The sequence below is a fragment of the Pelmatolapia mariae genome, linkage group LG10_11, assembly GCF_036321145.2.
Source record: "Pelmatolapia mariae isolate MD_Pm_ZW linkage group LG10_11, Pm_UMD_F_2, whole genome shotgun sequence".
Classification (NCBI taxonomy): domain Eukaryota; kingdom Metazoa; phylum Chordata; class Actinopteri; order Cichliformes; family Cichlidae; genus Pelmatolapia; species Pelmatolapia mariae.
In genome coordinates, this window is record NC_086236.1 from 47,013,025 (window position 1) to 47,028,294 (window position 15,270).

At 40.5% G+C, this 15,270-nt stretch overlaps 1 protein-coding gene across 3 annotated transcripts in view; it reads left to right on the forward strand.

Moving 5' to 3' along the window:
- Positions 1-15,270, forward strand: part of grb10b (growth factor receptor-bound protein 10b) — a 63,490-nt gene that overhangs the window by 9,960 nt on the left and 38,260 nt on the right. For 2 of the 3 annotated variants that reach the window (XM_063486159.1, XM_063486158.1), the window contains exons 2-3: positions 6,264-6,375; positions 12,848-12,944. In XM_063486159.1, coding sequence (XP_063342229.1) covers positions 6,325-6,375; positions 12,848-12,944 — 148 coding nt within the window. In that variant the 5' untranslated portion in view covers positions 6,264-6,324. The remainder of the gene's footprint in view (positions 1-6,263; positions 6,376-12,847; positions 12,945-15,270) is intronic. The other variant, XM_063486160.1, reaches the window with a different exon arrangement.

The window sequence follows — 15,270 nt, forward strand, 5'->3', positions numbered from 1 at the left end:
GGCTGACTGCGGTGAATATATTTTACAAATTGTATACACAACAAGAGTAGTTGGCACAGCTGAGTTATACAGATCCGCCATTGAGCTCTGTGTGGCTTTAGTTTATCGTTTTTGTTGTGTGTGTGTTGGTTTGTTTTTCTTTCCCCAATAACGAAAGAGGTATAAAGTGGTATACTACGGTAAAGTATTGAGTGTGTCACAGATCCTAGCAGGAAGCTATGCTGTGACTGGATTGGTAAACTAATCAGTAACTAACATGCTGACACAAAGCCAACACCAAGTAGGAAATACAAACTGAACAGACAGGTTGGCAGTTAATACAGAAAAACTAGAGCAAAGGGCATGAAGTTTATTTTTAATTTTTAAAGTAACTACTCAGAATCTTGTTTCCAAAAAAGGTTGTGGTATTATGTAAGACAGGGGTAGGCAACCTTTCTGATGATGAGTGCCATCTAAAATTTCCTTAGAAGTCAGTGTGCCATATGATTGCATTAGCAATAAATTTCATAACGCTCTATATTAACAGTTACACACTATATAGAACAACTTTATAGAATTATTTGTTCGCAGATGTTGGCAGCTATCAGCGAATAGTTATCAGCTATTTTGAAACCAAAAAAAGACACTTTTTATCCATAACAAGAACTCCATAACAGCAAATGAACTGTACAACAGAAAATGCAAATGCCATTTAGTCTCCTCACAACAATGATAAGAAAAATAAACTGGGCCAATATGGCATGTTTGTTAATACAGAGATACACATGTTAATGTGATCTTAGATTAATTCACTGCGTGTCGTGCCCGGGGCTGAACTGGGACGAAAAAAATCAGCCTGGGCATTTTGACTAGAGACTGACCCACCAGGTATTATAGGAAAAGCCATAAAGCCTTTGAATGAAAACAAATGCTGTTGTGACAGTGATGTACACTGTCTTGTTGGTATATGTATGATTTCTATGCATTTTACATCAGATAAAAACTTTGGTTGTAAGATTCAGATAATTATTTAATAAAAGCTAGACATTTTAAATGAGAATAAGAAAGAAAAGTATTTCTTTGTGCCCCCCTTTCCCTGTTAATGCCCTACCTGGCCCCCTGGCAAAACTTTGCTAGACCCGCCCCTGCACAGTTACCAGCTGTCAGCTACTTAGAAAAGGATCCTGGTGTTACTTGTCTCTCAGAAATAGTTCATAACTTCCCTTCAACTCATTCATGTCACCAAAAGGTAAACCTGTTTCTCCATCACAGCTCTGATGATTCAGTAAGGACATATCCTGGTTTCATCTTCATGTTTCCCTCTCATCAGACATCCAAACCGATATCATGACCAGCAGCTTTTACAGCTGTGGCTCCAACATCAGCTGATACTAGAAATTAATATTAAATAAATTCTAACAACAGCTGATCAAGCTTAAACGTGCTGCTGTTGTTTAGCGCGACATCCGCTGGTTTCCTCTTTCTGGCGCAAAGTGGGCGATAAACAAGCAAGAGAGAAAAGCCGATCAGCTGATCATTGATCAGTTTCATGATTGAAGTAGCAACAGGAGAGGGAGGGGGAGAGAATGAGAGAAGAAGACGCAGCTGACAGCGTAAAGACGCAGAATAACTCCAGCTTTGTGTCTTTTTCATTCTAGCTGAAGTCCGGGACAAACTGTTCCTTTTCGGCTCAATACGAAACGCGTAATATTTTCTCTGAATACCAGACGATTCCGTTTTTTACGGGATGGTTTGCAACTCTAATAACTATCCTTATGAATAAAATAAAGTTCCCTATCAGTAACATCATAGCACCCGCCCAGCTGTAATGTAAACTCCGTCATGCTAGCTAGTACGCAGTACGAGTTATTGTAACTGACTGTAAAAAGTCAGCACAACGACAATAAGCTACACCTAAACTTGGTTTATATCTGACCCAGATAGACTGCAGGTCATAACTTCTCACCTGAAGTTCAGTTCACCTGACACTCGGACCGGCGGCTGCCTCGGGTCTCTCCGCCTCCTGCCTCCCCTTTCTCTCATCCACCGGCTGTCCTTTGTGGAAGCTCCGCCATAGCCACCACCAAACAACTGAGTTATTTTTACACATCTGCCAGCATCTGTCCAATCCACCACCTTTCATTGTTTATACCGTTACAACCCCCCCACCCCCACCCCCAAAAAACAAACAAACAAAACAAAAAAAACCCAAACATCGGCCGGTATGCCCGATGGCCAGTCCAGCTATGGCCGTGCCATCAGTTAACCCTTCGCGTGCCACGGCTGGCACGCGTGCCCAGGGTTGCCAACCCCTGATCTAAGATGTAAATTAGAAAGAGAATGCAATGATTTTCAAATCATTTTAAACTACTCTGCAAACTTTTGCCATGTCTACTTTTGACCTGAGTGCTGGTAACAAGCCGGATGGTCCCTCTCCACTTTAGTATAGAGAACACAGCATCCATGATTTCCCAAAAGAATAGGCAACCAAAGCAGTTTAACACCTAAGGAAAAAGGGGAGAAACTATAGTAAACCAAGTATAATAATAGCGGTCTGACATGAGACTTGGAACTTCCTGTTTGCTGTGGTGGGCTGGGCATTTTCTAGTTAGCTTCTACTAAGTAAGAATCACAGAAAATCTAACAAAACCCTATATTTAGAAAACACTCAGCACCAATGTGGACTTGGTGTGATTTTTTTCTCTTAATGAGCTGGGGCACGGTATTACACAACATTGCACTGGACCAATAAGCCATTACTCAGAGCTAAGGCAATTATTCAGTTAGGGCTTTACTTCCCTCGAAAGTTCATTTGATGTATTTGTACGAGGATGTCGTTTAAATGGCACACTTTGGCCTTTTATATTATACAGCAACTTACACAGTACTTGATGCACAGTGTTTACATGTAGCTGTGCAGTTACACTTAGGGAAGAATAGATTCTTGAACAAATAGATGTTTTGCATGCTTAATTAGTCTAGTGGTTAATGTGCTGATATGTGCTTATACCTCAAGGGTCCAGCTTTAATATCCCAAGGTGATAAGCCCTGCAGTGATGCCAAAGGTAAGGTCAGAAACCTTGGCTAATTGAAGTCTCATTTAATCAGCAGAAACATTTCCCTGAAGAGTTCTCCTGTATTATATGGTGGCGAGTCAGGGGATGACGTCACTGGCCCACTGATGGATGTTAAGAAAAGTACAGGCCGAGCCTGCAAATAACAAACGGGTCATATAGCATGTACAAGCTGTTATCACAATATAGTAGTCAGACTGCAGACTACTATATTGTGATCAAAAAGAGGAATGAACATTTTAATTATCATAATTAAAAATCCTATCATATAGGATACAAATTACAAACTGCTGATTTGGGGGCAGTATCCCAGTGTAACATTTCCATCATGCAGGACTTTAACAAAATAGCATTTCCCCCACCCCAAACAAGTTGCAAGAACTCGCAGTGCAAATTACACAAATAGTGCTTAGTGACAAACCCTTTTCAAAAAATAAGTCTCATGTCAGACCACTATTCTTACTTACTATAGTAACCCAAGTGTAAGTGTGTGTTTTTCTTTTTCTTTTTTTTTTTTTCTTTTTTTTTGCTGGTCTCACAAAGGAAAAATTTATGATTTACAGTTAGCATTGTGACACTGTTACATTTTGAACTCTATCATTGAGCAACCTACTGTCATGCAAGTTTAAACAAAACCACCTTAATTAAACCAGATGCCGTAATCTCAGTGCCACTGCACCCCTAAGTCCCCCATTCTGCTATGACGATAATTGTACTGTCAAGGTCATGGATGGTTAGGTTTCAGTACACTGTTCAAGTGGAAGGAATTGAGTCAAAGGGCTCTGAAGGGGTCTAATCCCTACACTGGAATGGCTTTGATTGTGTCAGGGAACAATTAAGAATAGGTACATGTATGTTTGGTCAATAGATCAGTCACTGAGAGTAGCTATGGCATGTATGAGCTCCTTGAACCCCCCCCCTTTTTTTTTTTTTTTTTTTTTAAATGCTAAATCAAGCACCTGGACTTTTTCTCATGTTTTATCATGCACAGTTGATACTAACCTTCCAGCGCACACCTGTAATGTTGGCTGAGTGTATCTTTTATTTTTGTGGTATTGACTGTTTTGCATATAACCCTGACAAAAATTTCCAGTGATGCCCAACCATTTGTTTGGCATCCAGAAGCACAGTTAGTTGAAGCTTACTTGTTTCTCTTGCATAACCTCCTGATTTCTTGAAGGAGGGGAAGGAAAAAAAATAAAATAACCCAGCCTAGAGTTCGGCCACGGATAGTAGGTTTGTGGCGCTTAATGAGGGGTGGCTTGGAGCGTTTAGGCTGATGTAAATTAGTTTTTGTTTTTGTTGTCAACTGTGTGTCTGTAAATGATGAGTAAATGAAAAGTTGTGCTTGTTGGCCAGCCAGCTAGGCCCCACACATGGATTGAAAGGGTTAACGCTCATACCCGCACAGATGCCACGCACAAGCGCACACACATTACAAGCGAGCCCTTTCATTGGTCCTAGTGAACACGGTGCCAAACTCTTTGTTTAGACTGCATTCATAGTTTGGTTGGTATTTGCAAGTCCAGTTTTGGAGGTTTATTTTAGGGCTTCAAGGGGAAAAAAAAACCCGTGGAAATTGACAACTTTATCTTTTCAGTGGGCACAGTTTCAGGATAACATCTTAAAAGTGTGATAAGTAATGTATCTGCATCAAAAGCAAGAGCGTACAAGTGCAGTGTGTGTGCTGCTGCTGCTTGCTTGATTCTCCTTTTCCAGGAAGCTTTGCACTTAGCAATATGTGTGCTTAACAGTCAACTCTGCTGAAGATGGGAGAGGACATATCGCCGTATACAAATCAGATATGATGGGACTCTGAAGTTGTTGAGGTCTTTCCAAACATGACTAGATTCTTAAAAGTACACACCTACGCATAAGTATTTGCAGTATACTGGACGCAAACATCCACACATACTGTCGTGTGCACATGTACATGCTGAAACAAACACTGTTTGGCAGAAACGCACACATACAAACACTGCTCCACCGCAAGGGCAGCTGGCTGACCGCTAATGCAAGCATGAGATAATATTAGCAATCTATAAAATGCCAGGTCCTATTTTTATAATGCGAGAACTGGGGGTCACGAACTGCTGCATAAAAGACCATCATAGTTATGAGCCTGAGCTGCTCAGCTCCAAATATACCCCAGGGTATAACTTCAGACCTGGATATGTGCCTGTAGGGTATTTTTGGGTCAGTGTTTACAGGTGTTTGTTCACTGGCAGCAATGCCAAGAGGTTAGTAGGATACCCACTTTAAGAAGTTCAAATACACTGGAGTTCATGTTGTTGAAATTATGGTTATTTTGACCAAGGATAGCCGGGAGGCAGGGTCTTGGAACAGAAGCACTTGTTTTTAGTACCGTAAAGTGCCGCATCTATTGCAGTAAATTCAGTTATTTTATCAAAGACCACACCTCAGATTGTGCAGTGGTTTTATTTGTGTAAAACTGACTTATGGAGAGGGCACCTGTCGCTTCAGATCCACCTTGGTGAAATAAATCTAGAAGGCAGAAAGGCAAGTGCAGGACTCGTAATGAGGGGGGAAGCGAATTGTAGAATTTTCATGTTTTGTAATAGGGTGCAAAAGATCTACAGTAAAGCTGAATTTGCCGCAGGGATGCGATGCTCTTGGTAGTGGGGTTTTCATTTGGCTCTGTTATGTGAATTAAAAGTTTGTCTTGGCTTACTGAATGCACTTTTATGGTGGAGTAAACTAACGCCACAGTTTCAAGTAGCCTTTGTTCTCCTGTAAACCAGCTTAACCCTACAGAGGGTTAAGCTGGTTTTAAATATGAAAACCTGGTAGTGTGAGGGATTTTCTTTCTTTCTTTTTTTTAACTTTGATTTGTACACACAGCTGACCTTTTAACTGCCCACCTTTCAAAAATGTATTAAAAGTAGCTTCTTTTTTTCTTCACCCTTATTTTCCAGCTTCAAAGTCACTTTCAAGCAACATTCATTGGTACATGAGTGAATTCTGAAACAAGTGCTGATGTCTCTAAACCAACCATTATATCTTCTGTGTTGTTGTTGACGTTGTGTAGTCTATGTGGGTTAAGTACTACTCTGTGCTATATCTGTCTTCTTAGAATTCAGACTTCATCTTCCTTTCCTTCCTTCATCCGTCCTCTCGTGGACGCTCTTACCTTTTCCCTGCTTCCTTTGTACTTTTCCACTAAGCTCCATTTGTGTTCTTTCTCCACAGGTTTCGCTCTGAACACCTAATATCAAAACCAATTGCAAAAAAAATCTGAGAAACGTAAGCCATGGCTGTGGCCGGATGTCCGGATTATTTCCTGCATCATCCCAATTATCAGGTAAATGGAAATATTTCATTTGAGATATTCTTTTTTTGGGAAAAGAGTAAAAATGTTCTTTTATCCTCCCTGATCAAAGACTGAGTCACTAACTTGTCGTGGCATGGTTGCATCATTCTACTAAGATGAATGCACAAAGAGCAGCAGCTGGATGGACCTCTGTGGCTCCAACAAAGACACTAAAGTAAACTAAATTGTTAAATTAATTCATGATTTCTCTTAAAATCCTTAACTTTGGCTGACTTTGGAGTCAGATTTGTCTCCTTACACCTGGTCTTTGCACAACAAGTGATGTCACGACTACTAATATGAACTGTGCTTTGGTGTCATGAGTGTGCGATTATTGATCGTGTAGATGTGGAATATTAGAGCACAGAGACTCTGTGCTTTCTCTGCTTCCTGGTTTTTTTAAACTCTTCTACTCCCATGTTAGTGCTGATGCCAGGGATTTTCCTGAATGGTGATGCCCGTAATTCGGGAGAAGATTGCATTGGTGACATCACAGTTGGCCTAAACGGTGTGATGGTTATGAATAAAGCTTCACTCTACAAGCTGCACATGACCAAATTCCATCACTCAGCTGTCCCAGCTGGTGAGGTTTAGATATGGATTCATGTCTTTTGGTCAAGTTGTCCCTGATCTTATTGTCTTTTTTTGTTTAATTCAAATTTCCACAGACATTGATTTACAAGCGAATGCCATCATTTGTTACAGAGTAACAAGAACAAACTTGACTTTTTGACCTTGCTTTTAGATTTAGCAGAATCATCACATCACCCTCAGTGGAGCAAAGGGCTTCCAAGCATTCGGAGTAGGCCAGTCCGGCTGTGCGATACAGTTCAGTCTGCTAGTCTGTCGATTTATTTATTAATTTTTTTTGGCACTGTATTCAAATTTCTTTTATGTACATGTGCTCACATACTTGTACATGTAGTAGATTTGTGTCAGTGGTTCTGCTACAATATACAGCAATTTCTAGCAGCTGTATATTGTATCTGCTGGTCTTATTTTTAATAACAAGTTATTGAAAAAGATGCCAGAAAGTGAAAAGGCACAGTGAATTAAAAAAAAAACAAAAACAAAAAAAACCCCATGGTGCCCAAAGATGGCAGTGTAAATATGTGTAGGCTAATAATTTTCCTGCATCTGGCCCTGCATTAATATTTTTCTTGTTTTAGATTATTCAGCACTAATTAAAGACAGACTGGAGGCTGTTTCAGAAAGAAATGAGACATCATTTAGCTCTTATTTCTTTGCCAATGGTTTGGGTGGGTCCTGTTAGAGCTGTAGTATATGGATGTTAATGCACGCACACACACACACACACACACACACACACACACAGCAGTACTCGCTCACTCGGCTGTTTGGAAACCATTCACCTATAACAGATGTACCTTGACTCACTGAATGAGAAAACCCATTCACTGTGAAATTCCAGGGTTGTGGAAGATTTTCCCTGATAAAACTGAAGCAGCAGTGCCAAACAGATTCAGCTAAAGATAACATTCATTCTATACTCCAGGGATTATATCACCACTTTAATCTTGTTTCAGATGTAATCTTGATAATCTTGACTGCTGGCTAAATGATCTGTATGTGCAGAACTAGGCACAGCTGATGAAGTAAAGGACGCTTGCTAGGAAGCTACACTATGCCCTTCCAAGTCTGTATAAATGTCAGTGTATACTGTTATGGAGAGTACAAGGAGAGTTCCATGTGACACAAGGAAAAGGACTAAAATGCCATCTAAAGAGATCTCCACATGCCAGTGAACAATACTGTCACGAAATGGTCACTGAATAACATGCACCAACCCCAGGACGCTAATATTAATGCTAGTTATAACAAGAGTTACCTGAGCATTTGCATGTCATTTTGGGCTTAACATCAGCAGTTCGGAGTTTCTAAAGACTGTCCTCATTTATGCAGTGTGAAGATGTGCATCTTTTCACTTTTCCAGTTTACTGTCAGTGCATGAACATTAAGACCAGCAGTATGCTATACGTAAGGGCAAAATAGAGTTTGTTCATTTTTAACAACTTTTGTAGTTTCTTTCAGCAGTCGTAAGGAATGCTTCTCCAAGCTCCTTAAAGGATATTCAAGGCTCTTTGGATGTTGGCTGCTTTTTTTTTTTTCCCCCCCCCGACAAGATCCACACCACCACTGGCTATAATTATGCCCCAAACATGACAGAACCTCCACCATGTTTCTGACACTCACTGGTCGTACCTCTCCCCTGACCACCTCCGTGTATATGGAGCACTTTTCTGTGCTTGAATCATTCATAGACCAGCGTTAAGTGTCTTAGAAATAGTAGTTTGACATTATTACTATTGTTATGACTCCTAATTCTTGCCTCAGGAGAAGTCATTTCTACTACTTACAGTATTATGTACTTGAAACCTGAGAGCTATTCAAAATGTGGATAAATTGTAAACAAACCCTCAGTCTTGTAATGTTATGCAAATGTCTGTCATGGCCCAGCTCTGCCATGGCTCATTTGATTTTAGCTACAGCTAAGTTTCCACAGTATAAACAAATTAATCAACAAAGCTTTGTAGCAGACATTAGTGTGACCTCCTGATCTCATTCTAGTTAGTTATGTAATAAAGGATTTCCACTTGCTGCCTAGTGTTCATGTACTGTATGTTGCAACAAGCCTATCCCTATTAGCGTTGTTTTTTCCCAGTAGGTCAGTCTGAAATAAGACTAGGACCCTTTTAGCATTAGTGATCTTATATTTAAAGAATTTTTTGTTCTCGTTAGAAAGTGCAGTTTTTATCCTGTGATACTTAAAAGCCTCAGCCTCTCTAATGTCTGCAGACTGCAGTCAAGCGTGTAGTGTCCTCTGTGCAGAGGATGTGCCAGGTGCACGTCTGGTATGTTAGGGGCCAGGCTTCCCTACAGCACCTGTGGTGCATTTGCACACTGGGATTGATGAGAAACAATGGATTACAGCATATGTGACCCACAAAGATGCACAAATATATATATATTTTTTTTACGCTCCATAAACACTAACACTTGAGTTAATGTTGTCTGTCACAGCCAGGTCTACATGGGTTGAATATATTTTCCATGTTATCTGGTGTTTCGAATCAAGATTTAACTGAGCTGATTTAGCTGAGCTGACCTGTAATGACATGTTTAATGTGCGCTCAACACTTTAACCATGGTGTTCGGCATAATATGCATGACAAGTGGACAGTTTTGCAGTAAGGATCCTAAATGAGCACAGTTGGTGCTTATGTAATTACTGTGTGCACTGTAAAGTTAAAAATTTTGAATTGAACGTACTGGGAAAAAGGATGTTGAAGATGGAGCTGCTAGGCAGGAGGCAAAAACCACTGAGAAGACTTATGGATGGAATGAGGCGGACATACAGAGGAGCATGCTAGGGACAGAGGAAGATGGAGGAACTAAACCAGTTGCTTTAGGCAGACCTCCCCTCACTTGTGAGTGACGCTTGCTTGACAGTTGTAATCTGATAACTCGGCTTTAAATAAAAGGCTGCTGAGGTACCGACATTTTGCAATCATACTCGCGTGAGCTAGTTTTGAATTCAACTGATGGAAACGACCTAAACTAGCAACAGTCTGAACTCGATGGTGAAGAGAAGACTGTCAGGATCAGAGTTGAATGTTGAGCTGTGTTAACAATGGTGACTTCACTTACTGGTGAATGTGAATGAACTACATGGTGACTGGAAGTCTTTGAACTGAAATTAACAAAGGGATTTGATGAGAAAATTTATAACGAATCCCCACTTCTGCTTGGCATCAAGGTAACGGTGCACAGCTGGACTGGCATCAGCACAGCTTTTAAAGGCACAGCACATAGCTGTGGTTCTCATCTCAGGATTTTTTTGTGGTTTGTTTATGTGTGTGTTTGAGGTCCAGCCTCCACACCTTTTTGTCTGTGCCTTAACCTTGCCTCTGGCCTTCCACTGACCCCTTTTTAAAGGGTTAAACCCTCAACCTCCTGACTTCGTTTTTGAAGTTCCTTTCAACTTCATTAAAATGAAAGGGCTCTTCTGTGCTCCTTGTCAAAATTTGGCCTACACTCAAAGTCCTGCTTTTTGCCCCTTAATAGCTTTAAGCAGGATATATGGGTGGGGGAGTCTGTGCATATGTGCCTGTGCTTGTAAAATTCAGAAGTGTGATGACAAAATGCAAGAATACAGGTAAAAAAACCTTTTTTTCCTTTATGTTGGTACGACACGAGGTGTGTGTGTGTGTGTGTGTGTGTGTGTGTGTGTGTGTGTGTGTGTGTGTGTCTCATTTACTTCCAGACAGCCATGCCATACAGCATTGAAGAACAGTATATGGTGTGAAAGAGTCTTTACACTTCTGCTCAGTGATGCTCAACCATGACCATCCTCTCCTGAATACACACGGCAACTTTGTGATACACTTGCACGCCAACCAAACAGCAGTGTCCCAGTGCTGCTTGGGTGACTGGGTAGGGATCAGTCACAGTCTGGTAGCTGGACCAGACGGTGTGCGTTGATGATGGGTTTGCTGTGTCATGGGAACAAATGTAGTAGTGTGGTGGTTATTTCTTTCTGGGGGGGGGGAAATACCACTGAAATTCAAGACAATAAAAGACTGAACAATACAGCTTAATGATTGGATGCGGTTGGGTTAGTTGGTATAGAAAAGCGGTTGGGGGTAGCTGTGGTCGACAGTCATACACTGACAAAGTACATAGCATGTATACCAGTTTTTACCAAGGCTTTGGTTTTTAATAGAGGAGAGAAAAAAGTTAAAAACGTGCATTAATTCAGTATAGCAGTACCTTTATTTTGAAGAATGGAGACATCAGGGTGAAATTCAACAGTATTTCAAAGTGACTAGATTCTCTTTGAACTGTTCATCAGTCCTGGTTAGTGGGGTTACTTTAGATGTCAAAATGCTTTAAAACTTGAGAATAATAAAGCTTCTTATAGTGTTTACATTATGGTGTAAAATCAGTTGGGTTTAGGAATCACTGCTAGCCTCACATTTGTGTAACAAGATAAAGATTAAATGTGTGGGTGCCATCAAGCACTGCGCTGCAAGGAAACAAATTTAATGAGATTCACCTAAAACCTTAAATGTATTAGCAAAAGGCTGCTAGTTGCAATGCTTTTGACCTGTTAACTCCAATGTGGGGCACAAAGGCTCCATTATAGTTTCAAAAAACAATAAAAAAAAAAAAATCAAGTGTGACGAGGTGGGAACGGCTTGTTTTTATACAAAAAAAAAAAAAGACTAGTTCTGCCTGCATTGTCTGTCCGTACCCTAAATGAGACGGAACAAGCTACTGTAGCAGCTTTTATTACAGCGTCAGAGGAGGTCTTGTGTGCTTACAGTGAGTAGTGATGTTTTTCTGAACACAGTCCACCCAGAACGTTCTGTTCCTTCTCCTGCTGTGTCAGGTCCTGTGCGGGACACTAGTCGGGACACAGACAAATGATAAGTTGCTCTAGCTGTGCCAGAAACAAATCTGAGACGAATATGTTTACACAAATGTACATGGTTACTCCTTTTACTCTGATTTTTATTTTATTTATTTATTTCTGACTTTTTGAACAGTTTGTCCTGACTGGAATGCTTCAAGCCAGCATAACAAAGGGCAATCGAGGACACTGTGGATGAGTGGTATCTTAAGTGCTTTCCATCTGTGCTCTGATGCACACCTGACCATGTTCGCACACTGTTTATGCTATATGTGGTGTCATTTTACATTCGCAGTGTAGGGAGAGTAGAGAATAAGTTGGCTCAGGTTTTCTGAAGGCTTTGTAACTGGGGTTTGTTTTCCATTGGTCATTTCCATTTATAGCTTTTACTTCCCCTAAAATGTTCTTAGAAAAAAAGCTGTTTCTGCTTAGTTATAGCTTCACCTTTTAAAGCGCAGCTCTGCAGGATGAGGAAAAATGATTTCCAGAAATGGAATATACTATTCAAAATGATATTTTCGTTCATGTATAATCACCGGTTCCTATCAGTGGTTGTTTCTGTTGCTTATTTTGACAGTAGACCAGGACAAACAACCCTAACACTGGCACTTTAGAGGGCCTTGTGTTGTGGTTTCACATGAAAATGATGGCCACCATAAGATTATTCTACATGCTTGGAAGTGGAAATGTGAGAAAGGCATATTTAGCTGGTTGCAGTTTGCAAACTCTGCGCCAGATGCCACTAATTCCTACACACCGGTCCTTTACGTGATCGAACAAGTTTCAACAAGAACGTGCTCCATCATGTGGGCGTTCAGTTCTACAGCATAAATGGTTAATTTGAAAATAAATGAATGAAAGGGGAGAGAAAACAAAATTTGCATTCAGCTGACATTTAAAGGGGTAATATACTGGTGATTTTAAATGTTGATCATGTTTAGATAATGCATGTTTACATTGGCTACTGTAACAAAGTTCTAAACAACTCTTATTTTTTTTTTTCTGTCTTCTTGCTCCTCTCTCCCTCAGCAGGAAAATATAGACCGGTCTTCCAATCACAGACAGACTGACCTCATTGGTCCAAGATTTCAGCAACCGGCTAATCAGAGTTCTCCTAACCATCAAGGTTGGTCCTTTTTGTTTTGTTTTTTACCTGATTGCACATTTAAAATGTCTAGTCTTGAGCATGTTTTGGAGCTTGTCATTTAAGACTGCATGCTATTTAAAATATACATAAAATAAATATACATATAAAACATTTTTCCATTTCCATTCTGTTCGCGTGTTGGTTTTGGGGGTGTAATATATATTTGGGTCTCTTCCGCTGTCAACACTTGAGCTGTTCAAAGGATGATGTGCATGGACGCAGGGTGCTATTATAATTACACTGTCTATGTAATTGTGCCATACAGGGCTCATCCATGACAATCGGAGCATGAGATTTAAACACAATATTGGCTCAGCATGGGAGGTAAGGGTGGGGAGTCTGTGAGGACTCAACCAGTGAATTAGAACGCTTGTCGCTGGCATGGGAAATAAATGGAGCAGAAATTACATTGTCATTTTTCAGGATCATCTGGGATAGAGGGAACTGAGGACTGGAGAGGCAGATGAATGGAGATGAGTGTCACTAGGCGATATTTTTGTTTACACACTCGGAATATCTCTTTGTCATGCTTATTTTACACAGTTTCATACATTGGACGACAAATTATTACAAGAGCTCATTCAAGCACTTTAACACTCGATTAGTACATCTGGATTTTTAGTCGAATCACTGTACTTGCTGACATTATTAAGCTTGTTTTCAAATAACTATCCACTTTTATCCTTTTTAGCCCATTAAAGTCACAAGTATACACAAATGAAACAGTACAGCTTTGTTGGACAATGGCCTTTATCGAATCGTTTGCAAGCCAGTATTTGATTTGATGAAATAGGAGCTGCTCTGGATGATGTTCTCAACATGCAGCTGTGCTAACCACATTAGGTTATAATTAATTTAGTGTGGAGTTGAGTGTTTTGCACAGCTTATGTTGGTCCAAGTGCGTAACCAGAAAACTGACAAGACCACATTGTCCAGTACCTTAGCATGCCACGTGAGTCATCTCATGTCAAGGGCTCAGAGTGTGCTAATTCCTTCTGCTTCTGTTGTTTTTCTCCATGTTTGCGTCAGTTATTTCTGTGGTATAACGGAGCTTAATGACAGCATGCGTTTTAGAACGGACTCAGACTGGAGCATTGCCCTCCCAATGAGGAATGCAAGTAAATGAGACCGTTTTTAAGATTGCATATCATGTCTTGACAAGAAGGTTTTTTGTGTGTGTGTGTTCTGATGTATCTCTCACAATAAGGAAAATCTGCATCTTTACAATCTGAATTCTTGGGTGTTATCTCATATTTTGGAATTGTTCTGACATCGTTCTCTCCTTATGAAGGCAAAAAAGACCCATATAGTCTAGGACATCTTAAACGTCTTCTGTCATAAATAAACTTTGCCGACTGCAAGATGAAATCATCTGAATGTGACTATGTATAGGTTATTTAATAGTAGCAGTATTTATTGGCCTTTTTGAATCTAGTGAATGTAGCAAAATGCCATCTGCCACGAGTGTAAGATGTTTGAGTCCCACATCTCTCCACTGTCGCACCTCAGACCCTCACTGGTAAACATGGATGTGACCATTGTTCCTGGTGGTGGTGGGGGCATATCTGTGATGGGTATGCAACTGCTAGGCAACAAATCCCATCAATGCTACCAATGCAGTTCAGTAATCTGATGGCGTGGCTCCTCAAGGGGTCAACCAGTCAAGATCTCAGGCTGGAAATGAAGGTCCTAGCTCTTCAAGTTATGCTTGTTATTTTTAAGGAGGGTGTGACAGACGCACCTTTTTAACTAACAGCATTTCACCCAGTTCGCGTGAAATTCATTCTTATGTCCTGTATATATTATGCCTAAGCTCTGACACTTTGGCTTCCCACAGAGATATGTCAAGGTCATCCCAGCAGGGGAGTGACAATGCTAACTTCTCACTTAAGGGGAAGCTAGTGGGTGGAGGTTGAAATGCTTTTAGCAAGAGCTACAGCAGTGTGGCAGCTGCAAAGCTTTTGGGTTTGGGCTTTTGTGTGCAGGCATGCAGCAAAGAACAAGGGTGAATACTTGGGCAGACCCCAAACATTGAGAAGGTGTGTTTGGACGTGTATAGCAGTGTGAGAAGATTTGTGTGAGTGTAACAAGGGATACTATATTATAATTGGCCCTGTGAACCATATAACTCTGTGGCAAGCCTAACACTATTGAGAGATTAACAGTGGTCGGCCAGCTGATAGACCATCATCCCTCTAGCCAGATCTGCGCTGCTTAGATTTTTATCATTTAAACTGTTAATTATCACTCTAAGCAATTTCACCCACTTTTCCTTTTACACATAATTCCTACTCAGATGTGTTTC